The sequence below is a fragment of the Ranitomeya imitator genome, chromosome 4, assembly GCF_032444005.1.
Source record: "Ranitomeya imitator isolate aRanImi1 chromosome 4, aRanImi1.pri, whole genome shotgun sequence".
Classification (NCBI taxonomy): Eukaryota; Metazoa; Chordata; class Amphibia; order Anura; family Dendrobatidae; genus Ranitomeya; species Ranitomeya imitator.
In genome coordinates, this window is record NC_091285.1 from 32,003,504 (window position 1) to 32,029,075 (window position 25,572).

Here is a 25,572-nt window from a genome sequence, read left to right on the forward strand (position 1 = left end):
AGCTGCCCACGGAGCCTGATTAATAGCTCCTCAGTGTCCTTCCTCTCTACTGAATCTGCCAAGGAGCCTGATTAATAGTTCCTTAGTATCCCTCCTCTCTGCTAAATCTCTGCACATGTAGCCTGATTGATAGCTCCTTGGTGTCCTTCCTCTCTGCTGAATCTTTGCACATGTAGCCTGATTGACAGCGGCTCACTATCTCTCTTCCCTGCTGAATCTTTGCACATGTAGCCTGATTGATAGATCCTCAGTATTCCTCCTCTGCTGAATCTCTGCCCACATAGCCTGATTGACAGCACCTCAGTATCCCTCCTCCCTGCTGAATCTCTGCCCACATAGCCTGATTGACAGCACCTCAGTATCCCTCCTCCCTGCTGAATCTCTGCACATGTAGCCTGATTGACAGCACCTCAGTATCCCTCCTCCCTGCTGAATCTCTGCACATGTAGCCTGATTGACAGCACCTCAGTATCCCTCCTCCCTGCTGAATCTTTGCACATGTAGCCTGACTGATAGCTCCTCAGTATCCCTCCTCTCTGCTGAATCTCTGCCCACATAGCCTGATTGATAGCTCCTCAGTGTCCCACCTCTCTGCTGAATCTCTGCACATGTAGCCTGATTGACAGCTTCCCGGTGTCCCTCCCGTCTGTTCCCCTCACTTAGCCTGACAGACAGCTCCTGAGTGGTCTTCCACCCTGCTGCAGCTGAGTCTTCACCAATCTAGACTGAGTAACAGCTCCTCAGTTTCCCCTCTCGCTGTTCCTGAATCTCCTCCGATATAGCCTGACAGACAACTCCTCAGTGTCCCTCCTCCCTGCTGAATCTCTGCCCCATAGTCTGATTTCTTCAGAGTCCTTCTCCCTTCTACTGAATATCCATCCACCTAGTCTGATTGACTTCCCCCCAGTTTCCCTCCTCCCGAATCTCCACTCACCCAGTCTGATTGACTGCTCCTTCCTCCCCGCTGATGAACTCTTACACAATCTCAGTACAAGCTGCAGTTGTCAGTCAGTGTTTACTGAATACATTGGACTCTCACTCTTTAGTTGGACTCATAAAATGCTCATTTTAATAACAGGATTGTACAGTCATTATGATGGGGATATTCAAAGTAATTCTACCAGCCTCATCAGGCTTGACAAATCAATTTAGTATTATATTCAGTTTATAATGTTAAATCTGGTTACACATCTGTTTTAATGCTTACCATTGCTTGACGTTATAGGCCTAAACCCTGAGGCTGCACGCGGAAAGACCATGGTGACATTATGCGCCTTCCGTTTTCTGTCAGGTGCGGTGTTATCGTGAAGAACCTCTGAGGATCCAAAGCACTAAACACACAAACCTTCCACATAAACAAGCACGGTCACTATTACAACCAGGCAGGCGGTTTTATCTATCGATATGGATCCACTCAGAGTTTCCATGACGCCTGACAGAAAACAGGAGGAGACATGACATCAGAATCTCAGAGCAGACCAGCCCGAGGCTTTAGTTCTAGAAGTTCAAGCATTCATATGTCAACACAGAAGGACAATCGGCCTCAGTTATCAAAAACTGCCTAAAAAAATGTCTTCGACGCTGCTGCATATGTGCTACATGCACTGTGTTCCAAATTATTATGCAAATTGGATTTAAGTGTCATAAATATTTGTTTTGTTTTTCAAATAAACTCGTGGATGGTATTGTGTCTCAGGGCTCAATGGATCACTGAAATCAATCTGAAACACGTGTGATAATTAGTTTTCTAGGTGATTCTAATTAAAGGAAAACTACTTAAAAATGATGTTCCACATTATTAAGCAGGTCACAGTTTTCAAGCAATATGGGAAATAAAAAGGATCTCTCTGCTGCTGAAAAGCATCTAATAGTGCAATGCCTTGGGACAAGGGATGAAAACATTAGATATTTCCCAAAAACTTAAGCGTGATCATCTTACTGTAAGAGATTTGTGCCTGAATCTGAGCACAGACGTGTTCGTGCTGATAAAGGCATAATGAGGAAGGTTTCTGCCAGGTAAGATCATCGGATTAAGAGAGCAGCTGCTGAAACGCCATTACAAAGCAGCAAACAGATATTTGAAGCTGCGGGTGCCTCTGGAGTCCCTCGAATCTCAAGGTGTAGGATCCTTCAAAGGCTTGCTGTGGTGCATAAACCTACTATTCGGCCACCCCTAAACAGTGTTCACAAGCAGAAACGGTTGCAGTGGGCCCAGACATACATGAAGACTAATTGCAAACAGTCTTGTTTACTGATGAGTGTCGAGCAACCCTGGTGGTCCAGATGGATGGAGTAGTGGATGGCCACCATGTCCCAAGGCTGCGATGTCAGCAAGGAGGTGGAGGAGTCATGTTTTGGGCCGGAATCATGGGGAAACAGCTGGTAGAGCCCTTTAAGGTTCCTGAAGGTGTGAAAATGACCTCTGCAAAGTATATAGAGTTTCTGACTGACAACTTTCTTCGATGGTCTAAAAAGCAGAAACCAGGAGCAAAATCGTCTTCATGCTGACAATGCCCCATCTCATGCTGCAAAGAATCCCTGAGTCATAGGCTGCTATGGGCATAAAAGGAGATAAACTCATGATGCGGCCACCATCTTCCCCCGACCTCAACCCTATAGAGAACCTTTGGAGGATCATCAAGCAAAAGATCTATGAGGGTGGGAGGCCGTTCACATCAAAACCGCAGCTCTGGGAGGCGATTCTGACTTCATGCAAAGAAATACAAGCAGAAACTCTCCAAAAACTCAAGAATGCAAGAATTGTGAAGGTGATAACAAAGAAGGGTTCCTATGTTATCATGTAACTTGGCCTGTTAGGAGGTTTTGGAGTTAAATAGCTTTTTTGTTCAGTGAATGTGACCTCCTAATGCTGCAAATTCCACAAATGAGCATTTTCAGTTCTTTATATCAAATGTTTAGAAATTCTACTGTGCCTACGGTAATAATTTGGAACAGTGCATTGTGAGTTTTTATTTATTTCGGAGATTATACTGTTACTGACTGACTGTCATTTGCACCGACCATTTAGGAAAATCCGAGAAACATGCCATTTGCATAATAATTTGGAACATGGTGTAGAGGCAGGAATCCCTCATCTGTGTGTGGAAGGCATCATGGCAGCTGGTCTCCACCCAGCATCTCAGAGACAACTGAAAATTAGGCATAGGAGAGGAGAAAAAGGGTGGAAAATGCAGGATGCATGAAGAGGCAGGGTTTAGTCCCACTGACATTATATGTATATATACGGTACATATATATATATTTTTTTAAGAATAGTGGTTTGAGATGAGGAAATTAAGTGCTCCTACCTGCAAGACATAAAACACAATGCTGACCACCCACTTGATCTTCGCTAGCTGAGCCGTCCTGGCCTTTACTGTAGGTAAGAAAAGAAAGGAGGGAAAATCAAAAAAACATTAAACACAAAGGGACCACAAAGTATAATAAGGTTCTGCATGTCAGAAAAAGAATCAAATACATACACCATGTGGGATCCAAATGTTGAGATCAGGCTAAGGCCATGTGTATACACATGTGGTCCCTTCATTTAGCATGGCCTTAGCCTGATCTCAACATTTGGATCCCACATGGTGTATGTATTTGATTCTTTTTCTGACATGCAGGACCTTATTATACTTTGTGGTCCCTTCATTAAGCATGGCTGCATTGGGTAAAGGCCGTTAAGGCATTGATCTTTATTTGCCTGTGGGGTCCATTGTTTTCTATCGATACCTGTAGGGCTATATGGTACTGTGATATTAGCAGGTCTACACTTATTTGCTCATATTGTTGTGTTGTTTTGATCTATGAACCATGTATATATAACTAATTGTTTTTGTATACTAAGCACATTGTATATGGTTATACCACAGGCCATTTTATTGTATTGTATGACCATGCTGGAGTAGTTGGGGATGTGGGTTGTCACTCTTTTCCTACATTATCATATTAGGATATGACTTGTGTACAAGATTTGTGCTGTTGTTGCACTTTTAATGTTTTTATCTGTTTTTCTGTGTGATGTATCTTTTTATGTGTTGCATTATTTTTTGTAAAAGCTTACTAATAAAAGATTTTGTATTTTTTTACATATGGTTGTGGTGCTCCCTTCCGTGTGGACTTGATCTTTCTCTATGGGTTTAGCAACTTTCAAAAGTATTAACCAATGTACTACACAATACTCACCTTACTAGTCCCCTGTGGGTAGATCCCGAGTCCCTTATCGGTAGATCCCAAGTCCCCTGTCGGCAGATCTCGAGTCCCCTGTCGGCAGATCTCGAGTCCCCTGTCGGCAGATCCCGAGTGCCCTATCGGTAGATCCCGAGTCCCCTGTCGGCAGATCCCGAGTCCCCTGTCGGCAGATTCCGAGTCCCCAGTCGGCAGATCCCGAGTCCCCTGTCGGTAGATCCTGAGTCCCCTGTTGGCAGATCGCGAGTTCCCAGTCGGCAGATCGCGAGTTCCCAGTCGGCAGATCGCGAGTCCCCAGTCGCCAGATCCCGAGTCCCCTGTCGGTAGATCCTGAGTCCCCTGTTGGCAGATCGCGAGTTCCCAGTCGGCAGATCGCGAGTCCCCTATCGGTAGATCCTGAGTCCCCTGTCAGCAGATCTCGAGTCCCCTATTGGTAGATCCTGAGTCCCCTGTCGGCAGATCTCGAGTCCCCTATCGGTAGATCCTGAGTCCCCTGTCGGCAGATCTTGAGTCCCCTATTGGTAGATCCTGAGTCCCCTGTTGGCAGATCACGAGTCCCCTGTCGGCAGATCCTGAGTCCTCAGTTGGGTTCTGTATACTGCCTCCAAAGATGGCATGGAGATGTGATCACTACGTTAGGCCGCCGGCTGCAAAGACAACCGGTGAGAACGCTGGGATCGTGTTGGGGAAGTGTATGGGGTGATGAAACGATCTCCTGCTTTCTTACTGCATAGATGCCACAGTCACTAGTTACTGTGGCTTACAGGGGGTTTAATGGCCGGGATTAGCGTAAACCTGCCGACCAATCCTGGTCAATACAGCTTCTGGTGTTGCGGGCTCAGCTCCGCGGCCTGCGCCATAAATAAAAGGCGAAGACGGTAAGGGTTTTTCCTCCCTGTGAACGTTCCTGACACGTCGGCAATAATGTCTAATACACAGAATAAATAGTCATGGCCATTTTGGCCCAGCAATCTGACTTTTTACAACACATCCTGTGCTTATGCCATAAATCATTTCCCAATGTTGCGGGAAAAATGTTTAACGATTTATTTTTTTAACGAACCATTTAGTTTTCACTGCACAATGAATGGCGTAAAAAACAAAACCCCCAAAAAACATATTTTTTCCCTCTCATCTCACTTGGAATTTTCGTATTGTTGTCCTGTACATTATATGGTAAAATGAAATAGTGAGTAAAAAAAAAAAAAAAAAAAACTCGTGCAAAAACAAGTCCTTGTGTGGTTAGGTCGATGGAAAAATAAAAAAAAAGTTGTAGCTCTTTGAGAAAGTGGAGGAGAAAAAAAAAAAAGGAAAAATAAAAAAAGGCCCAAAACATGAAGAGGTTCATATGTATGGTGGGAAAACCATATTACATGTCTAGGAAAATAAGGATAGTGAACCAGGGCTGGCCTCCATTGTTTGCTCTCATGGCTTGGCCTGGGGCGGGTACTACAAGGCTCACATGATGATCCCTGCTGATACCTCGCACCTTCTCCAGACTGCCGGGCACAAGCCCTGTTTACTAGGACATCTCAGACAATCACATTTATTTATAGGGCATTCAGATTTGCGGATGAGAGCACCCTGCATGACAAAGACCCTTTATGATTTAAAGACCCCTGAGATTAAAAAAAACAGGTCTGGAGCGGCTGCGGCCATTCACATGGAAAAGAACATGGCAGCAAAGAATAAGGTCCATGCACATTTTGTATCTGCATTTTATTCCGGGCCGCCCTTCTTGACGCCCCCAGCCTTTAATCCAGAATATCTATAATTTGACACCCTACAAATGCCGGATCAAAGGTTATGGTTTATGTAGAATACAGAGGTTTTCTGTCGGTGGCCTGAGGTGGTGTCAGCCGTCCTCGAATATCCATTGACTCCGGCCATTAATTTCCTTTTAGCATATTTCTAAGTTTCACTTCTGAATGTGACATTTTTATCGTAAAAATAAAGCAAATAAATCCCACATAAATATAAAATAACCAAAGCCAAATGCACCGGAATAATTGTGCAAAGAAATGTCTTTTAAGAGGCCTTCTGTGCCTTGTCTGAGTAGGGGGGCACGGTTTGGATGGAAAAGGGATATGGCTTGGCTCAAAGGATCTAACATACGCAGCAAATTTTGGAGCAAATTTTTGTTACAAAATAAGCTAAGTAATAAGAGGTGTAAACTTAAAGACGGTCTAAAAAAGCGCCAGGTTTATCAAACACGCAAATAAATAAATCTGGCGCATTTCAAGATTGTCCCATCCAAGGGCCGCCATATACAGTACAGACCAAAAGTTTGGACACACCTTCTCATTTAAAGATTTTTCTGTATTTTCATGACTATGAAAATTGTACATTCACACTGAAGCCATCAAAACTATGAATTAACACATGTGGAATTATATACTTAACAAAAAAGTGTGAAACAACTGAAATTATGTCTTATATTCGAGGTTCTTCAAAGTAGCCACCTTTTTCTTTGATGACTGCTTTGCACACTCTTGGCACACTTTCATAGTCATGAAAATACAGAAAAATCTTTAAATGAGAAGGTGTGTCCAAACTTTTGGTCTGTACTGCATAAAAGATAGGTTATGGCCGAACCATCTCTCTCCCCATAACAGGACCCAGTTCAGAGCTGCAAACTCCTCCGGCAGCTCATCTCCTGGTCAACAAATGGATCAGGCACTAGAAATCCAACCTGTCCATGATCTGTTGGGGGAGAGTCGGTGGCCCCCATACATATCCCACCGACTTGGCTCACATCCAATCTTCTGGAGCGCACTGCTCCCCTGCCATCCTACTTGTCAGGGGACACAACACTCATGAAGATTGACAGTTTGGACCAGCGGCGTGGTTGCACCAATGGTCGAACTGTGGCTCCCTCATGCTGCCAGGAATCGAAAGTTGGCTAAATCAGCCATCTGCTCAACTTCAGAGAAGCCCTTGCAAGCTCTAAAGCAAAGAGATTGTAAGCGCTCACTCGTCGCCTAGAAGACTGTCCACCTCTGATTAACTGCGGAGGAGGCTGGTAAAACTCAAAAAATCCTCTGTTTCTTGAGAATGGAGGGGATAATCAAGGAGACGTAAATTGCAAAGTATTTATAAGCACTTTGCAATTGAACCAATTTAAAGGGATGAGACAGCCCCTTTAAGAAGAAAAGGTTCGGACAGTTGAAATCAAACAGCCTGATTCTTCTTTTCCCCAATATTTGCCACTAAGACAAAATTAAGACACAATAGATGGTCGTAGGGTTCTACGAATATGGTTTTGTCCAACGACAATCTCATGTCATCTCATAAAAATAAAGATTTGTATTATTATGTGTACGGCACCTTACGTCTGTCTTCTTCACGGTGCCGAGTGAAAGGATTAATGTCGGCACACGCGGCATTAAGATGTGGCTTTTCCCACTAGGTTACATAAATAATGGTTTATTATCAGAAGGCCGGTGCCAGAAGTAATCACAGGAACATTTGCTCAGAGTTGACATTCCTCGAGGATCAGTTATTGGGTTAATGGAACTTTAATTATCACTAATTAGAAAGTCCCCTGATAAGACGACAAGTATCGGCCATTTCCCACAGTCCGGCCCTCACTTAAAGGGGTTGTCTGTGCTGAATAACTACTGACCATATGCCCTACTAGGATCCTTAGGTGTAATAGACGGGGGTCCGCTTCTCAGGACCCCTGTTATTTACCAGACGTCCATAGATGTGAATTCATCAAGAATTTCCTTCTTTCTCACCTCTGAAACATTGATTAATAAATGGCTGCGGACAATCACATATGTATTGGTGGCAGTGACGTCCCATGCTCGGACTTTTCCCCATGGCCCTGTGCATATTTCTTAAACTAAGGCTCCTACTTGCTGTTCTTTTTAGAAAGTGGTTCTGCAGCAGCTGAGGTCTCTTGCCTTTTCCTCATCTTGTGCTGTAAACTAAATTTATATTGGAAAACATGTGGGATCATTGCAAAAAAATCAGCGCAATTTGCATTGCATTGAGTGCAGACCCCTGCAGTGACACCTGGACCCCCACTTCCTGGGAGAAGAGGCGAGGAGGTGTGATGGTGCTATAATGGTGCAGTAATGTGATAAGGGCTGACCTCCATATTATAATGCGGGCCTCCTGCATGGTGAGGAGCCAGTCCACACAATGGCACACAGTTGGGCATCCTTGATTGACCAGAGCCTAATCCAGCAGCCGTAATGATATGCAGTAAGAAAATTAGTATAAACATAAAGGGGGCTATCCTACTCCCGAGTACCCGATCCCCCTGTAGTGAAATGCAAATCTAGAGGTGGCTCTGTCCATAAACGCCCACAGGACATATAGGCAAGGCAGGTCCTTGTACATCGGGTGCGCCTGCCACCAGAAACCCACCATATGTTTATACCAGATTTGTAGCAGGAACGACTGTGATTTTGCAATACAGGTTTATATAGGAGGAACGTAAAATAAACATGTTTCCTTGACAGCGAGACCTGGCATAATTTTACAGGATTTTCTAAGTATGCTCAAAATGTAAGCCCTATACCAAAAATAAGCCCCAATTACAGCCAGGGCCGGAGTTAGGGGGATGGGTGTAATTACTGGGAAATTGCACAGGGTCCCTACTCTCTTAAGGCTAGGTTCACATTGCATTAGTGCAATGCGTTTAGCGGATACGCTAACGGAATACGTTAACGCAATGTCCAAAAAGGGATTGCGTTTGGCGATCCCGCTAGCGCAGGTGCCCGATCTGCGCTAGTGAAGAACGGACCCTGAACGCAAGCAGCGTTCGAGGTCCGTCCGAAAATAACGGGACATCGCTGACACATGCAAAAAATGGCATACGTTAGCGATGCGTTAGCACATTGCGGTCAATGGGTGCGCTAACGGATCCGTTACATAGCGTTAATTGCGACAATTGTGCCATGTAACGGATTCCGCTAGCGGACACCCACTAACGCAATGTGAACCCAGCCTTAGGGGGTCCAGTGTTTCTATCCCGAGGTTAAGACTGCTGAAGGACCTTTGGTGACATCACGGTCATGTAACGACTGGTTGTCATTGAAGGAAACATGAATGCGGCCTTCCAGACTATGAGAAATAAGATTCTCTGGTCTGATGAGACGAAGATAGATCTTTTTGGTGATAATTCTAAGCGGTATTTGTGGAGAAAACCAGGCACTGCTCATCACCTGCCCAATACAATCCCAACAGTGAAACATGGTGGAGGCAGCATCATGCTATGGGGGGTGGTTTTCAGCTGCAGGGACAGAACGACTGGTTATCATTGAAGGAAACATGAATGCGGCCAAGTACAGAGATATCCTGGATGAAAACCTCTTCCAGAGTGCTCTGGACCTCAGACTTGGCCGAAGGTTCACCTTCCAGCAAGACAATGACCCTAAGCACACAGCTAAAATAGCAAAGGAGCGGCTTCAGAACAACTCTGTGACCATTCTTGACCGGCGCAGCCAGAGCCCTGACCTAAACACAACTGAATATCTCTGGAGAGACCTGAAAATGGCGTCCACCAACGTTCACCATCCAACCTGACGGAACTGGAGAGGATCTGCAAGGAAGAATGGCCGAGGATCCCCAAATCCAGGGGTGGAAAACTTGTTGCATCATTCCCAAGAAGACTCATGGCTGCACTAGCTCAAAAGGGGCTTCTACTCAATACTGAGCAAAGGGTCTGAAGGCCATGGGATATTTCAGATTTTCTTTTTTAATAGATTTGGAAAAATGTCTACATTTCTGTTCTTTTTCAGTCATGCAGAGTGTACATTAATGAGAAAAAAATGAACTTTTTTGCATTTACCAAATGGCTTCAATGAAACAAAGTGTGAAAAACGTATAGGGGTCTGAATACTGTCTGTACCCACTGTATACGTGTATATATGCAGTGAGTGTGATGATATGATTAGATTTGAATAAATTTGGATTGTTGTTCATAGAAGAAAAATTAAGGCATCCCCTGAAAATAAGCCCCAACGTATCTTTTAGAGAAAAAAAAATATAAGACCCTGTGTAACAGGGGAACACCATGTGCCCCCAGCGCCTGATGTAAAGCCGCCCTCGGACTTGCCTCACGGGTTACAGAACCCAGGTTTCCATGATGCTCCAGATATTGCGCCCACACGTCTGACAACTACAAGTGATACTGTCAAAATTGCAATCACGAGTTAAGGAAAAAAATAAGTGTACAGTAGATGAAGCTAATTTTTCCCTAGTGGAAACTTTGAGCGTAATCCATGATTTGGCAGCTTTATAGTGAGGAGTCGGTGCGTGCGCCTCGCGGTATTACCGTGCGTCTTCAGCTTGTCCGTCATCTTGTTGATCTTGCGCTCCAGTCTGGCGTACCGGGCGAACTCGTCCATCATACTGATACTGGAGAGCTCCTGTCTCATACCCTGAATATCGGACCTCATCTGCTGCTCCTGGTCCACATCCTTCTGCAGCAAGCGGGACACCTACGCCGGACAAAACAGATGTAGCAGAGCCGGGTCATCAGATCACACAACGCAGTGGGGCTTTTCATAGATAAATGGAGCGCGTTATCATATAGGGGGTTTACAGTTTGCGTTATATTCTGGTGATCCGAGCAGTTATGGAGGTTCCAAATAGAGCCAGACCGATTCCGCAATGTCCTAGCGTAAACCATCATTATTGTTACCAGCATGATCTAGTGATGGAAACACTGATTCCAGTGATGTGCCACTTACTGGCTGCTTGCTGCAGTTATGATAAAAATCAGTTTTATCTGCTGCAGATCTACCAGTTATCTGAATGGCAGCTTTCAGTGTACACTGTGCATAGGCAGAAAGCTGCCACTTAGTGGTGGGGAAAAGGGTTATATAAAGCTCATGAATATGGAGGGCAACAGGCAGCGGGTTTACTAGTCTTCAAGTGTTAATCTCCTGATAAAACAGTGATTTTATCAAAACCATAGCAAGCAGCTCAGTAAGTGACACATCACTGGAATCAGGATCTGTGTCCCTACATCAAGCTGCTTTCAGATTAGGTGGCAAAATCTGGTGACAGATGAAACAAGATGTCTAGTTTTTTTTTAATGGGACAAATGCAATAACACGAAGCATTACTTAGGTCCCGCAGCTCCAGTGTCGATCTTCATAGACACTGCTGCTGTATCAGCGACATGACGCCTACGACAGGTGACCGCTGCAGCCAATCCTTGGTTACGCTTTGTAGATGGGACGTCACTGCTACATCCCTGTGACCCGAGTATTTTAGAGACCACTGAGGATGGGGCGCTGGAGCAGCAGGGGGTTCAACAGATAAGATTTATAGGGCTGAGCAAAATGATTCCCAGAACACGGGCCCAGCAGCCTCCAGACCACAGCCGTTAGCCATGCCCTATGTGACGGCGTCTCCAGCGCCTCTTCTGATTAGTAGGCCTGGCACAACGACCTGCTGTAATGATGAAGTCCCACAGGGTCGGCTAATCAGAAGAACCAGGGATCCCGGCGACTAGCAGGGCTCTGGTCCAGCGGCAATGGACTACCGATGTGGCCACTGGACCAAGGTCATATGAATCTTTACGGTCAATGATAAAACATGTCACCTATACACAGAATAAGAGCCCCCCGGACCTATTTTGGAGGCGTGAGAATAGCGGTCATGAACGTGTGCCGCTGCTCCACTCAGGGTCTATGGGACTGAGGTAGATAGCGGAGCGCTGTGCGCGGCCGCCTCCGTCAGTCCCAAACACTGTGAGCACCACTGACACCTCACTGAAACCTCTGCACATTAGGACCCCCATTCTGATCATTAGCGGAGCCCCAGTGACATTAATCACCTCTCTCATGAATAGGCCACACTTTATGTGAATTAACCCTTGACGCCAGGGCGACAGAACCATGATCATCACTAACTGATCAGGTTCTGTCGGATGAGGAGAAAATGGAGAAATGTCTCCATCCTGTCGGTGGACATCGGACTCACTGACTTGGCTAGCGGAGTGCGATCCGAATATTAGATGGAACTTGGACATACCGGGATTTATCTTCCACGGTCAGACACTTCCAAGAGGGGGGGGGGGAAATCGGACACGTGCACGGCCCCATATTCTAAGGCTACGTTCACACTAGCGTTATGCTAGTTTGCGTCGGGTTTGCGTCGGGCGACGCATGCGCCCCTATATTTAACATGGGGGACGCATGCGTTTTTGTTGCGTTGTGCGACGCATGCGTCTTTTTTGCCGCAAGCATCGGACCAAGAAAACGCAACAAGTTGCATTTTTCTTGCGTTCAAATTTCGGCAAAAACCGACGCATGCGTCGCAAAACGCAGCGTTTTTGCGTGCGTTTTTATTTGCGTTGTGCGTTGCGTCGCCGACGCAGCGGCGCACAACGCAAATGTGAACGTAGCCTAACAAGGGAACGAGTGCTGTCAGTGACACGTCGGTCAGCGCTCGTCAGATTATTCCGCTCGTCTCCATGATCATTAATCAGATCATCCCACAGTGCGCCAACGCAATTCCTGCAAGAAAAACGACACCTTCCATTCTGCTGCATCTACAGGAGCCACAAACACCGAATATTCCCTGAATATGGCGTATACACTGAAGGGGCCGGTACACGGCTGCCCCCGGTCACTGCACACATCCCAGCCACAGACTGTGCAGATACACAGGGCCGGGGCAGTGCGAGGATACGGCTGCCACTGAGTGGACAGATATGGCGGCACACAATGGTGGAGTCCACTGGAGGGGGGACCCTCCATATTTGTTTACAGGGGGACCCTCCATATTTATTTGCAGGGGGGGACCCTCCATATTTGTTTACAGGGGGGCCTCCATATTTATTTGCAGGGGGACCCTCCATATTTGTTTGCAGGGGGGGACCCTCCATATTTGTTTGCAGGGGGGCTCCATATTTGTTTGCAGGGGGGGCTCCATATTTGTTTGCAGGGGGGGACTTCCATATTTGCAGGGTGGGGGGGCTCCATATTTGTTTGCAGGGGGGACTTCCATATTTGTTTGCAGGCGGACCCTCCATATTTGTTTACAGGGGGACCCTCCATATTGGTTTGCAGGGGGGACCCTCCATATTGGTTTGCAGGGGGGACCCTCCATATTGGTTTGCAGGGGGGACCCTCCATATTGGTTTGCAGGGGGGACCCTCCATATTGGTTTGCAGGGGGGACCCTCCATATTGGTTTGCAGGGGGGACCCTCCATATTGGTTTGCAGGGGGGACCCTCCATATTGGTTTGCAGGGGGGACCCTCCATATTGGTTTGCAGGGGGGACCCTCCATATTGGTTTGCAGGGGGGGCCCTCCATATTGGTTTGCAGGGGGGACCCTCCATATTGGTTTGCAGGGGGGACCCTCCATATTGGTTTGCAGGGGGGACCCTCCATATTGGTTTGCAGGGGGGACCCTCCATATTGGTTTGCAGGGGGGACCCTCCATATTGGTTTGCAGGGGGGACTTCCATATTTGTTTGCAGGCAGACCCTCCATATTTGTTTACAGGGGGACCCTCCATATTTGTTTGCAGGGGGGACCCTCCATATTGGTTTGCAGGGGGGACCCTCCATATTTGTTTACAGGGGGGACCCTCATAGTAACATACATAGTAACATAGTTAGTAAGGCCGAAAAAAGACATTTGTCCATCCAGTTCAGCCTATATTCCATCATAATAAATACCCAGATCTACGTCCTTCTACAGAACCTAATAATTGTATGATACAATATTGTTCTGCTCCAGGAAGACATCCAGGCCTCTCTTGAACCCCTCGACTGAGTTCGCCATCACCACCTCCTCAGGCAAGCAATTCCAGATTCTCACTGCCCTAACAGTAAAGAATCCTCTTCTATGTTGGTGGAAAAACCTTCTCTCCTCCAGACGCAAAGAATGCCCCCTTGTGCCCGTCACCTTCCTTGGTATAAACAGATCCTCAGCGAGATATTTGTATTGTCCCCTTATATACTTATACATGGTTATTAGATCGCCCCTCAGTCGTCTTTTTTCTAGACTAAATAATCCTAATTTCGCTAATCTATCTGGGTATTGTAGTTCTCCCATCCCCTTTATTAATTTTGTTGCCCTCCTTTGTACTCTCTCTAGTTCCATTATATCCTTCCTGAGCACCGGTGCCCAAAACTGGACACAGTACTCCATGTGCGGTCTAATTAGGGATTTGTACAGAGGCAGTATAATGCTCTCATCATGTGTATCCAGACCTCTTTTAATGCACCCCATGATCCTGTTTGCCTTGGCAGCTGCTGCCTGGCACTGGCTGCTCCAGGTAAGTTTATCATTAACTAGGATCCCCAAGTCCTTCTCCCTGTCAGATTTACCCAGTGGTTTCCCGTTCAGTGTGTAATGGCGATATTGATTCCCTCTTCCCATGTGTATAACCTTACATTTATCATTGTTAAACATCATCTGCCACCTTTCAGCCCAAGTTTCCAACCATATTTCCAACCAAGTTTTCCTCCATATTTGTTTGCAGGAGGGGACCCTCCATATTTGTTTGCGGGGGGGGGGGGGGTCCTCCATATTTGTTTGCGGGGGGGGGGGGGTCCTCCATATTTGTTTGCAGGGGGGGACCCTCCATATTTGTTTGCAGGGGGGACCCTCCATATTGGTTTGCAGGGGGGACCCTCCATATTGGTTTGCAGGGGGGGGGGACCCTCCATATTTGTTTACAGGGGGGACCCTCCATATTGGTTTGCAGGGGGGACCCTCCATATGTTTGTAGGGGGGGACCCTCCATATTGGTTTGCAGGGGGGGACCCTCCATATTTGTTTACAGGGGGGGGGACCCTCCATATGTTTGCAGCAGGCTAGGACCTGGGGGAGCCCACCGTCTGCTGTGAGCTGGGCATTGCTGCAGATGACAGAGGTTATGTCAGGTGAGGAGGCGGCTCGGTGCACAGGGGACACGGCCGCCCTTGATCCCTTGATGCACATTGCTGTTGCTGCACATGGAGGTGACAGTGGTCTGTGGGGCGGGGGGGGGTCTGAAAACCGCGCGCATTCCGCCAGCTGCCTGTATCCGCGGCCCCTCCACACCCGCTCGCCCTCTTTAATCCTCTGCTTGCCTACTTACTATTGAGGATAAGGAAGGAAGCTGGATTTTAAAGAGATTGCAGAGAAACACCGTGCTGAGCACTAAGAGCCAGGCACAGCTGTCCGCCATGTTTCCCCGGGATCACACACAATAGCGATCCCGAGCCCCGCCCCTTATCCGCCGCCAGTGAGGAGGAGGAGGAGGAGGGAGCAGAGATGGCCGGCGGCCGCCGCCGCAGACACACGCGGGGCACGATGGCGGGAATGGCCGGGGGCAGCACGGAGCGCCGGGAGGAGGAGGAGAAGCCTCAGCAGGAGAACCCTCCGCAGCAGCCGCAGCACGCCGGGGCCGGCGGTGACGCTCCATCCGCTGCGCGCAGCCTCTGACCAATCAGCGCCCGCCCTTCTATTTACCACTAGTGATTCAAATAAAACCTGGAGAGAAAAAAAATAATAATAATAAAAAAAAAAAACAATGGAGGGAAAAAAAATAAAAATAATAAAAAAAAAATCCCTAAAGCCGATTTCCTCTCACCCCGCCCCCTGAGATGGGGGAGGGGGCAATTAGCGGATGACTGACAGCTTCACCTACCCAGACAGGTGCCCGTGTTATGGTTTAAAAGGCGCCCTGTAGGCGGCCTCCACCAATCGGCGGGGGGTAAGGGGGCGGGGACTGCGGCGGAGCCCCTCCCACCTACCCCCGTCCCCCCCCTCCTCAGCAGGTTGAATAGATAAGGAGGCGGAGGGATCCTATCCGGTTTGAACTAGTTCTCCTGGCGGTGGCATATTAACCGCTGGCGAGCGCTGTGCATCCAGCTAGTTCTTTGTGAGGACTCCATCTGCAGGAGGAGAGCGGGGACTTCAGCGGCGCGGACTCCCGGCTCGGCCATTACTGCTGCTGGACGATCACTACTTGGAGGGATTATTTTTTTTTAGCCGCGTTCTAATAGCACAAAGCGATCGCCATGCCCAAGAGAAAGGTAAGCGGCTCCTCCGCGCTGCTCCGCCGCCGCCATCCTCCTCCTCAAGGACGAAGGCGCGGGACCTCTGCGGCTCCCCTCAGCTCGCTGCGCCCGTTTTACCGCCAAAAAAAAGTGACGCCATTATTGCGCCTTTTTATTTGGCGCCTCTTTTCAGTTTTATTTTTTTTTTTACTTTTATATTTTTTTTTCCCTCACATAATTTTTTTTTTTTTGTCACATTCGGTGTTCGCGGTTTTTGTGTAATGGCGGCCACGGTGGGGGGAGGGGGGGTAATGGCGCGCGGCAGAAGACGAGGCTCAGCTTCTGTCGTGTGGGGTGGGTTTTTTTTTTTTTTTTTCTCGTCTTCCCGCCCGCCCCGCAGCCCTCGGTGGCGGGTTCTCCTCAGCGCTCTCCTGAGCCGACTGGTCAGTTACAGTGAGCGGGGAGGTCCGCACACGTTCTAGAACGTTCACGACGCGCTTTAGCCAATCGGAGAGCTCCGGGCGATGATCCTTTAACCAATAGGAGAACGGTAGATCGGTGACGTCACAGCCCATCAAGTTCCCCCGTGTGTGGTGTATGTCGCTGATGACCCTGAGGGGGGGGGGGGGGGAAGCTACTGTCTCCATAGATGAGGCATGTTCCACTCAGGCGCACCAGGTGGGGGGAGGGCGGCCAGCGCCATGGCTTTGGCTCTTGTTTGTTTATAAGGCAGCTTACATTCTTCCCCGCGCACACCCCCCTCCCTCCTCCTCCTCCCATTTATTCTTTACTATGGATTTTACGTCCTGTGGCCATATCTGCTCAGCGCCCTCTGCCGGCGGAGGAGTGTTGGGAGGACTGAACATGCTGCAGGCTTACAACGGTGTAAGTCAGGCCTGCAAGTCAGTGGCTGCTGCAGCGCATGGTCCTAGCGCCTCCTGCCGTAGTCTGAAGCTGCACTGCAATATTCAGACACTTTTGGTGCAGATCTGCTACATTTGCACCTCAAAGCAAAAAAAAACAAAACAACTTTTTTTTCATTATGTATTTTTATTACTTGTTTTGCAATTCCCACGCATTACTGGTTTAACATTCAGGAGCCTGGGAAAGATGGGTCACTGCTTTAACTTTGCACTGAGTAACTGCTGATTGATTCAAGTAATGACTTCTTGTAAACCTCTTATCTTTCAGGTTAATGCCGCTGATGCTGGAGATGCCAAGGATGAGCCCAAGAGGAGGTCGGCACGGTTGTCAGCTGTGAGTATTCACCATTTTTTACAGGGTTTTTTTTGTTTGTTTGTTTTTTTTTTTCCAGCAAGTTAAATTTTAAATGTAGCTTGGTTGTCATTTTCAATACATGTGAAAAGTGCCCTCCCAAGGTTGTAAATGAGACCTGAGCCCCCTCTACTAAGGCTGCCGTCACACTCGCAGTATTTGGTCAGTATTGTACATCAGTATTTGTAGCCAAAACCAGGAGTGGGTGATAAATACAGAAGTGGTGACATGTTTCTATTATACTTTTCCTCTAATTGTTCCACTCCTGGTTTTGGCTACAAATACTGATGTAAAATACTGACCAAATACTGATCGTGTGACGGCAGCCTTAGAGAAATGGCTGTTAATCTACTAAGCAATCACTGGAATCGACATGATCTCTTATGGTGAGGTGCCATACAGATAAGAAGTTGGTGAAGACCGAAAAGGATAAAAAATTGTTAGTAAATAACAATGGAAAAAAACACCTTTAAATATGGCGAAAGAAGCCTCAAAGTGGTGTGGAAGGAAACAAACTGCTAGCAAAAAAGATAACTATCAGCAAGTGGAGGGCAGGGAAGAGAGCGCCACATGCTGGTGATGTTTGCTGCCTTCCACGACACTTTCAGGCTTCTACCCTGTTTTATTTTTATATCTTTTATCCAAATCATTGGTCACTCACTTCAGCACCTTACCATGATAGATCATGGTGGCTTCAGTATATTGAAGTGTCCTTGGCCTCTATAACTAGGACTATGGGAATAATCAATCACTGGATAGTGACTGAAGTGAGGGGTCTCTGGTCCTTACGCAGGGGCAGATCATTTCATTCTTTTAGCCCATAGAAGAAGCTGACTGCAAAAAAGTAATTGTTGTAACAGATAAAGACCCTAAAGCTTTCAAGTCTGTAACAATCTACAAACTATCTGTGTGGTATCTTATCTGCTCACTGGATTCTATATAACTTTGTGCCTTTTGTTATTTTTAATAGAAACCTGCTCCACCAAAAGCCGAACCAAAGCCAAAAAAGGAAAAGGCAGCAGTAAAGGTGAGTTCATGTCCCAGCGGGCGGCCGTGACCCGGTCACACTAATGGGAGCTGTAGACGGATGAAGTGGTGGGCAGGTGCCATTTATCTGCTCACTTGGCCCATTACTGCATCTCTGTACTTTTAGGAGTTGACAAAGTTTTAAAATGGCGCCACCTCTGTTCACAGTTTGTGTGGGGTATTGCAGCTCTGACTCATTGATGTGAATGAGGCTCGGGTGCAATAGGAGCCTGTGGGCACAACTTTATAAATACTTATAAGGTGCAATCCCTTTATTCTATAGAAGTTTCTTTTCAGTCTGCTATAGCAGAACTTCTGGTCAGACGAGGTGGATTTAGGAGCCATCTTCTACTTGGACAACCCCTTATTACATCATTTTTACTTGTTCTCCTGAGTGGCTGCGGTGTTCATGTGAAGGGACTGTACTGTGCGTGTGCCAGCGGACTACATGTTGCTGGTCCAGGAGGTTTAGTATGGGGGGACCTTCTTGCTTAATAAGGGTTTCTCCAAGTAGCAGACAACCCATTTAAATGCTCTTCCATAGAGGGGACATGACAACCTACATCTCTGATCACCAGCTGTTAATACACGTGTTGGCTTCCTACAGAGATGCCGTAATTTATCTTTCCTGTATACTTTTAGGAGAAGGAGGACAAAAAAGTTCCAGCAAAGGGAAAGAAGGGAGCTAAAGGCAAACAGACTGAAGAAGCTAACAAAGAAGACGCTAAGGAGGACCTGCCATCCGAAAATGGAGAGACAAAAAGCGACGAGGTGGGTAATGCTCTGTGCCTGTGCAGCATCACACCGTGACTACACAAAGTAATGGTGTCCGGCCCCGTGTTAACTATGTAGGGAGATTTAGTATTGCAGCGAACAAGTATACACATGGTGTAAAGTGCAAAAAAAAGAGCATCTGTTTACTGCTTGTTACTTGCACATATACTCTGCTCCCACCTGATGGCCCCTGTGACTTGTATAGGAATCGGTGCTTTTTTATTTCTTGTTGGGGCGTACAAGCTTCCAGTTGCACCACCGCATGTCTTGCTGTGACTGGGGATCTATAATCAGTTCTGCCAGTATAACTAATTGTTAACATTGTAACTAAGTTGCTGCTCGGTTCCAGTCACTTCAATGGGATTGACCTGCAAGACCAAAAGCATCCAAAGGGGCTTTACATTTTTGGCATCCACTAGAAGACGTAAAGTGGTGAACTAAAGCTATTCACAATTAGAAGGATAACTGTCCGATTGCAGTCAGTCCAACTAGTCTATCCAAGATCCAGCCAAGTGTTTCCCTCTGGATGTCACCAGTGTGTTAATTATCTTTTTGAGCAGAAGTACAGTAGCATAAGTTGGTATCTACAACCCACAGAAGTTGCTCAGGTAGGGCAGCTCATCCAGGATGACACACTGCTCAAACGTTCAGAAACAGACTCCATGAGAGGGCCAATATCACGTTACAACAGACTGTCTAGGAGTTAGTTGACTGATGTTTTGATCCAGATCTGGGAGGAGAGCATCCATTGCCTCAAATCAGGAGTATGCCCAGGTGTTGTAGGGAGATCATACAGGCACGTGGAGGTCACACACACTACTGAGCATCTTTTCCTTGCCTTGAGGCATTTCCACTAAAGTTGGATCAGCCTGTAATCTCATTTTCCACTTTGATTTTGAGCATCATTCCAACTCCAGATCTCTGTGGGATACTAATATTTTTTTTATTCACATTTATCATTTTTGTTTTGTTATTGTCAGTGTTAGATTTGCAACTGGAATATTTAGTTCAGTGATATCTAGGAGTATCTTGGTGTTCCCTTGACATTTTGTAATATCTGTGTCTATATCTTTTTTTTGTGCGGTGTGGCCAAAGATTACGTGCCAATTATTTGACCATACCAAAGAGTGCACTGAGAACCTGTACTTGGTTTGAACACTCATTCTGTAACAGTCTGTAACAACAAAAAAAGCGTTCTGAGTATTTTTTTTTTTTTATTGTTTTCTAACTCTTCTACTCTTCTTCTCCAGGCCCCAGCATCCGATGGAGACAAGGATTCCAAATCTGAATAACCTACATCTGTTCTAAGTCTTTTATCAGTGGTTCCTGTACCTCCCTTGTACAATTCAGAGGAATATTTTTATCAGCTATTTTGTAAATGCAAGTTTTTTAGTAGTTTAATTCTAGAAAACACACTTTTAAAATAGGAGGGAATCCCACCATGTCTTTCGTTTCTTGAGTTGTGTCTTTCTTTAAGTATTTGACACGTTCTGCCCATTCTATACTGTGATCGGTCCTGCATATTGTAACGGAGCGCTAGGAAGGAGCGGAGCTTCAGTTCCGTCTAGACAGTTAAATGCGTGAACAACAAAACCTTAATTTTTTTTTTCCTTATTTTGTAATCTAATGCCTTCTGCTACTTTTCTTAGCGGATTCCCTGACATGGCGTGGGGATGGCAATGCCCAGTGTTCTCATGCTGGCTGATATGGATGGATTTTTTTTTTTTAAATTTGTCTTCAATAACATTTTACCTGTTCTCTGTACCCATATTGTCTTGCGTACAATTTTTACAATCTAATAAAAAAAAAAAAATCCCCTGGTGTTGGATTTCCCTCTAAAAAAATTGTGTACTTATCTGTGATGTTACCATATTTTTCCTATATATTTTTATTTTTTTTGGGTAGTGGTATTTTATTTTCAGTAACTATGTAAAAGTGCTGTGAATCTTTTTGAAAACCTTCGAGTGTGTAGTGAGCGTGATGTGAAGTACTGGGAAGTTACGAAAAAAAGAACTTAAAGTTTAAAAAAAAAAAAAAAAGCGGTAAAATTTGTCAACCACTTCACTCCCCAGGGCAGCAGCATTATCTTTTGTTTTTTCATTTCTTAAGAACTTTCTCTACCATTTTCTCCCCCTTTCTCAGAGAATTTTGGGGGGGGTGTTTAAGCTAACGAGTTGAAGATACTGGTACGAGGGGGGTGCTCTGTTTTGTTTTTACAAGAACAACTTGTATTTTGAGATTTAAAGTTGTTAAAGCCGCTAGTTTTTATGGATTCTGATTTTTCTCACTTTCATTCATGTTTTTATTCCTAGATTTCCATTCTACTAGAGTTTAAAGGTTAAAAAAAAATGTACAGATTGTTCATAGTGTCTGTGTACTGATCACCAAACCAATAAAACCTGGTTTAAAAAAATTTATAGCTACTTGTTGGATCGTGAATTATGACTTGGTAAAGTTTAGTTAATAAGGGATGACAAATTGTCCTGGAGTGTTGGGATCTAATCTGATGGGAATGTTAACATTTATTCTAAACTTCTACACATGAACCCCTTCACGACATGAGCCGTACTATTACTGCAGAGGTCGTCTCCCACTTTGATTTGGGCTCCGGCGCTGAGCCCACATGAGTCACAACATGTCAGCTGTTTTGTACAGCTGACATTTGCGCGCAATAGCGGCGGGTGAAATCGTGATTCACCCGCCGCTATTAACCTGTTAAATGCCACTGTAAACCGCTGAGAGCGGCATTTAACTACCGCTTCCAGCCGCGCGGCCGGAAATAAGCGCATGGTTGACCCGTCACATGATTGGGGTCGGTGATGCATCAGGATGGTAACCATAGAGGTCCTTGAGATCTCTAAGGTTACTGATGCCAGCCTGCTGTGAGCGCCACCCTGTGGTCGGCGCTCAGAGCAAGCCTGTAATTAAGCTACATAGGAGTGATCATCAGATAGCTGTTGTGTAGCTGAGCCGATCGAGTTGTGCCAGCTTCTAGCCTCCCTTGGAGGCTATTGAAGCATGGCAAAAGTGAAAAAAAAATTTAAAAATCAGAAATTAAATCGCCCCCCCTTCCACCCCATCCAAAAAAAAAAAAAAAACAATAAAAAAATCAAACCTACACATATTTGGTATCGCTGGGTTCAGAATAGCCCGATCTATCAAAAAAAAAAAAAAGCATTAACCTGATCGCTAAACAGCGTAGTGAGAAAATTCAAGACGCCAGATTTTTTTGTTTGTATTTTCTCTAGTAACCCCCCACGACAGCACACCTGGAGGATGTTACCCCTTTCCTAATAGGGACAGGAAATGACAAGAGGTTAAATAACCCCTCCCTCATCTTCCCCTCAGTGTTCTTTCCTGTCCCTACTAGGGATGAAGAGGTCATCCCAGGTGCACTGTGCCGGCAGCGGTCACCGGGGGAATAGAATAATCTAGCCGGGCAGCTGGGATCAGACTTGCGTCCATTCCCCGTCGCTGCTCCCGTCTCCTCCGACTCGGGACTCCTTTCGCCACCATTCCGCACCTGCGGGTAAGGTCTGGGGCGTTCTTCGGCTGGAGGCCTCTCTGAGCTCTCCAGCCCTTCTCCTCCGCGTGCGTGTGAGTACTTCCGGTCTGAAGCCGGCGGCCGGATAGGACGTCAGATGCCGGCCGGCTTCTCTGAACAGGAAGTTCCTCGTGCGTTCCGGCTGGAACGCTAGGCAAACGGCGTGGAATACGTCGGCGTTCTCCCCCCCACCCCCACGTACTTCCGGACACCGGAGGAGGAGGTCCTCATCCAGGAGGACAGGTGCTGCGGTCTGGTCGCCTATATATTCAGGCCCTGGACAGGAAGACATCGCAGGTAGGACCACTGTGTGGTGAAGACTATGGAGATGTCTGCTTCCTCGCGCTCTGCACCTGCAGAACACAGCACCATCCCGACCCCAGTGAGTACTCTGGCCCCGGGTGTCCATTCCCTGATGTGGGTTGTAGTCTTATGATTCCTTCTCCCCTTCCTTTTTAGGGGGACAAGGAACCCACATCAGGAAGCAAAACAAAAACTACCCGCAAATGCGCAGTTTGTATGAAGAAGCTGTCCTCTTCATACAAGAAATCATTGTGCAAAGAATGCACAGACAAAATCATCAGGGAGGAACAGCCGTCCCTGATGGAGGAGATTAAAACCTTAATCCAGCATGAGATTAAATCATCTCTGGCCACTCTTTCCCAGCCTACACCATCTCCTAGTGCCCCTCCTGAGGCTAAGAAAAGGAAACTTAATCCACAGGAGGAAGAGCAGGAGGACTCTCGGGGAGAGACGTCGGACGAACCCCCAGAGGAGGGTGAATTATCCCTGGACTCTGAGACCGTCCAGTAAGAGAGATACTACTTCTCTTCATCTGATATAGAAGAACTCACGGCTGTAAGGAAAACTATGGAGATTGAGGAAGAGAAGACGGCCCAGTCAGTACAAGAAGAGATGTTTGGAGGACTTCGTTCTAGGAAGCGTCAGGTGTTTCCTATTCACCAAAACATCCGGGATTTAGTTCTGGAGGAGTGGGAATCCCCAGAAAAGAAGCTGACTACTCCAGCGGAAATTAAAGACAGATTTCCTGTAGATGCCGAGACAGTGTCATGCTGGTCAGAAGTTCCAAAAGTGGACGTCCAGATTGCCAGAGTAGCCAAAAAGACCACGCTACCATTCGAGGATGCCTCCCAACTGAGACCCCCTCTGGAACGTAAAATGGACGGACTACTAAGAAAGTCGTGGGAAACATCAGCGTCCTTACTGAACATCAATTCAGTATCCACTTGCGTGGCTAGATCGATGCATCGCTGGCTGGGGCAGCTAGAGGAGCACTTGTCCTCAGGTACTCCGAGAGAAGATATTCTAGCCTCCTTGCCTATCTTCCAGAAAGCAACAGGCTTTTTAGCAGATGCTTCCGCAGAATCCGTGAGAGTGACGGCGAGATCATCTGCACTGTCAAACTCAGTAAGGCGTGCACTTTGGCTAAGATCCTGGTCTGGTGATATGACTTCCAAGATGAGGCTGTGTTCGATTTCCTTTCAAAGGAAATTATGTTTGGACCAGCCTTGGATGATCTTTTGGAGAAGGCTTCAGACAAGAAAAAGACCTTACCAGAACCTAGAAACCCTAGGAAAAGACCCTTCCGCGCTCAGCAAGAGCATACTCCTCAATATAGAGGAAAGGGTAAGACAGGTCGCTGGAGTTATCCAAAAGGAGGGAAAGACAGGAATCTTTTTCTTTCCCAACCCCAAAATCAGAGAAAGCAATGACGCCGTCATAGTGGGGGGTCGGATTTCGAACTTCCTCCCAGTCTGGCAAGAGATCGGTGTGGATCAGTGGACCTTAAGATTGGTCAAAGAGGGGATGAAAATAGAGTTTACATCATAGCCCCAAAAAAGAATGAAAACGACAACGTTATCAACACCGAAGCTACAGTCCACTCTGATAACTGGGATAGAAGATCTTATTCAACAATGTGATCTCCATAGTCCCAGAAGACGAAAGAAACAAAGGTCATTATTCCAGCCTATTTCTGATAAGGAAACCAAACGGAACCCATCGGATGATAATCAATTTAAAACCTCTGAATCAATATGTAACCTACAGAAGATTCAGAATGGAGTCCGTGAGATCGACAGTACCCTTAATAGGGCAAGACTTTGTCATGGCAACCATCGACTTACAGGACGCATATTATCACGTCCCAGTCCATCCGACCTATCGAAAATTTCTAAGGTTTGCGGTCACCAGAGGAGAGGTTATAGACCACTTCCGGTTCAATGTCCTCCCATTCGGACTATCATCAGCTCCAAGGATCTTCACAAAGGTCATGTCCGAGGTAATGGCCTACATCAGAAGACGGCAGATATAATCCCATACCTCGACGACCTCTTGGTAGTGGCTCCCACGGTTCCAATTCTACAGGAACATCTTCAAACAGTCCAGATCCTGTCATCCCTGGGATGGGTGGTAAACCCCAAAAAATCGGACATGGTTCCGTCCACAACGAAGATCTTTTTAGGGGTCTTATTAGACTCCCACAACCAAACATCTTTCTTGCCCGAACAAAAGCGTTCCCTGCTTACATCAAAGATAAGAATGTTGCAGGACAAGAGAGTATCTCTAAGATGGGCCATGTCGGTTCTAGGAACCATGACATCTTGCATCCAGATGGTGGCATGGGCACAAGCCCACACCAGGATACTTCAGACCCATATTCTATCAAGCTGGGACGGATTCCCAGGTTCTCTAGACAAAAAGATCCGGATACCACCGCATGTAAGGTCCTCATTGACATGGTGGCTACAAAAATAGAACTTAATAAGAGGAGTTCC

General features: G+C 46.5%; 2 protein-coding genes across 2 annotated transcripts in view; one reads left to right on the plus strand and one right to left on the minus strand.

The window, feature by feature from the left end:
• The window catches only part of LOC138675360 (guided entry of tail-anchored proteins factor 1-like), a 53,782-nt gene extending 38,184 nt beyond the window's left edge, over positions 1 to 15,598 (minus strand). The window contains exons 1-3 of the mRNA XM_069763488.1: positions 15,252 to 15,598; positions 10,478 to 10,643; positions 3,309 to 3,376 (exon numbers count right to left, since the gene is read on the minus strand). Of these exons, the coding sequence (XP_069619589.1) occupies positions 3,309 to 3,376; positions 10,478 to 10,643; positions 15,252 to 15,341 (324 nt within the window). The 5' untranslated portion in view covers positions 15,342 to 15,598. The remainder of the gene's footprint in view (positions 1 to 3,308; positions 3,377 to 10,477; positions 10,644 to 15,251) is intronic.
• A 430-nt stretch (positions 15,599 to 16,028) lies between these two features.
• On the plus strand, positions 16,029 to 21,647 carry LOC138675361 (non-histone chromosomal protein HMG-14-like). The gene is made up of 5 exons (XM_069763489.1): positions 16,029 to 16,191; positions 17,347 to 17,412; positions 18,401 to 18,457; positions 19,099 to 19,227; positions 20,481 to 21,647. The coding sequence occupies exons 1-5, from the start codon at positions 16,177 to 16,179 to the stop codon at positions 20,520 to 20,522; spliced, it is 309 nt and encodes a 102-aa protein (XP_069619590.1). The 5' UTR covers positions 16,029 to 16,176; the 3' UTR covers positions 20,523 to 21,647.
• The last annotated feature ends 3,925 nt before the right edge of the window (positions 21,648 to 25,572 follow it).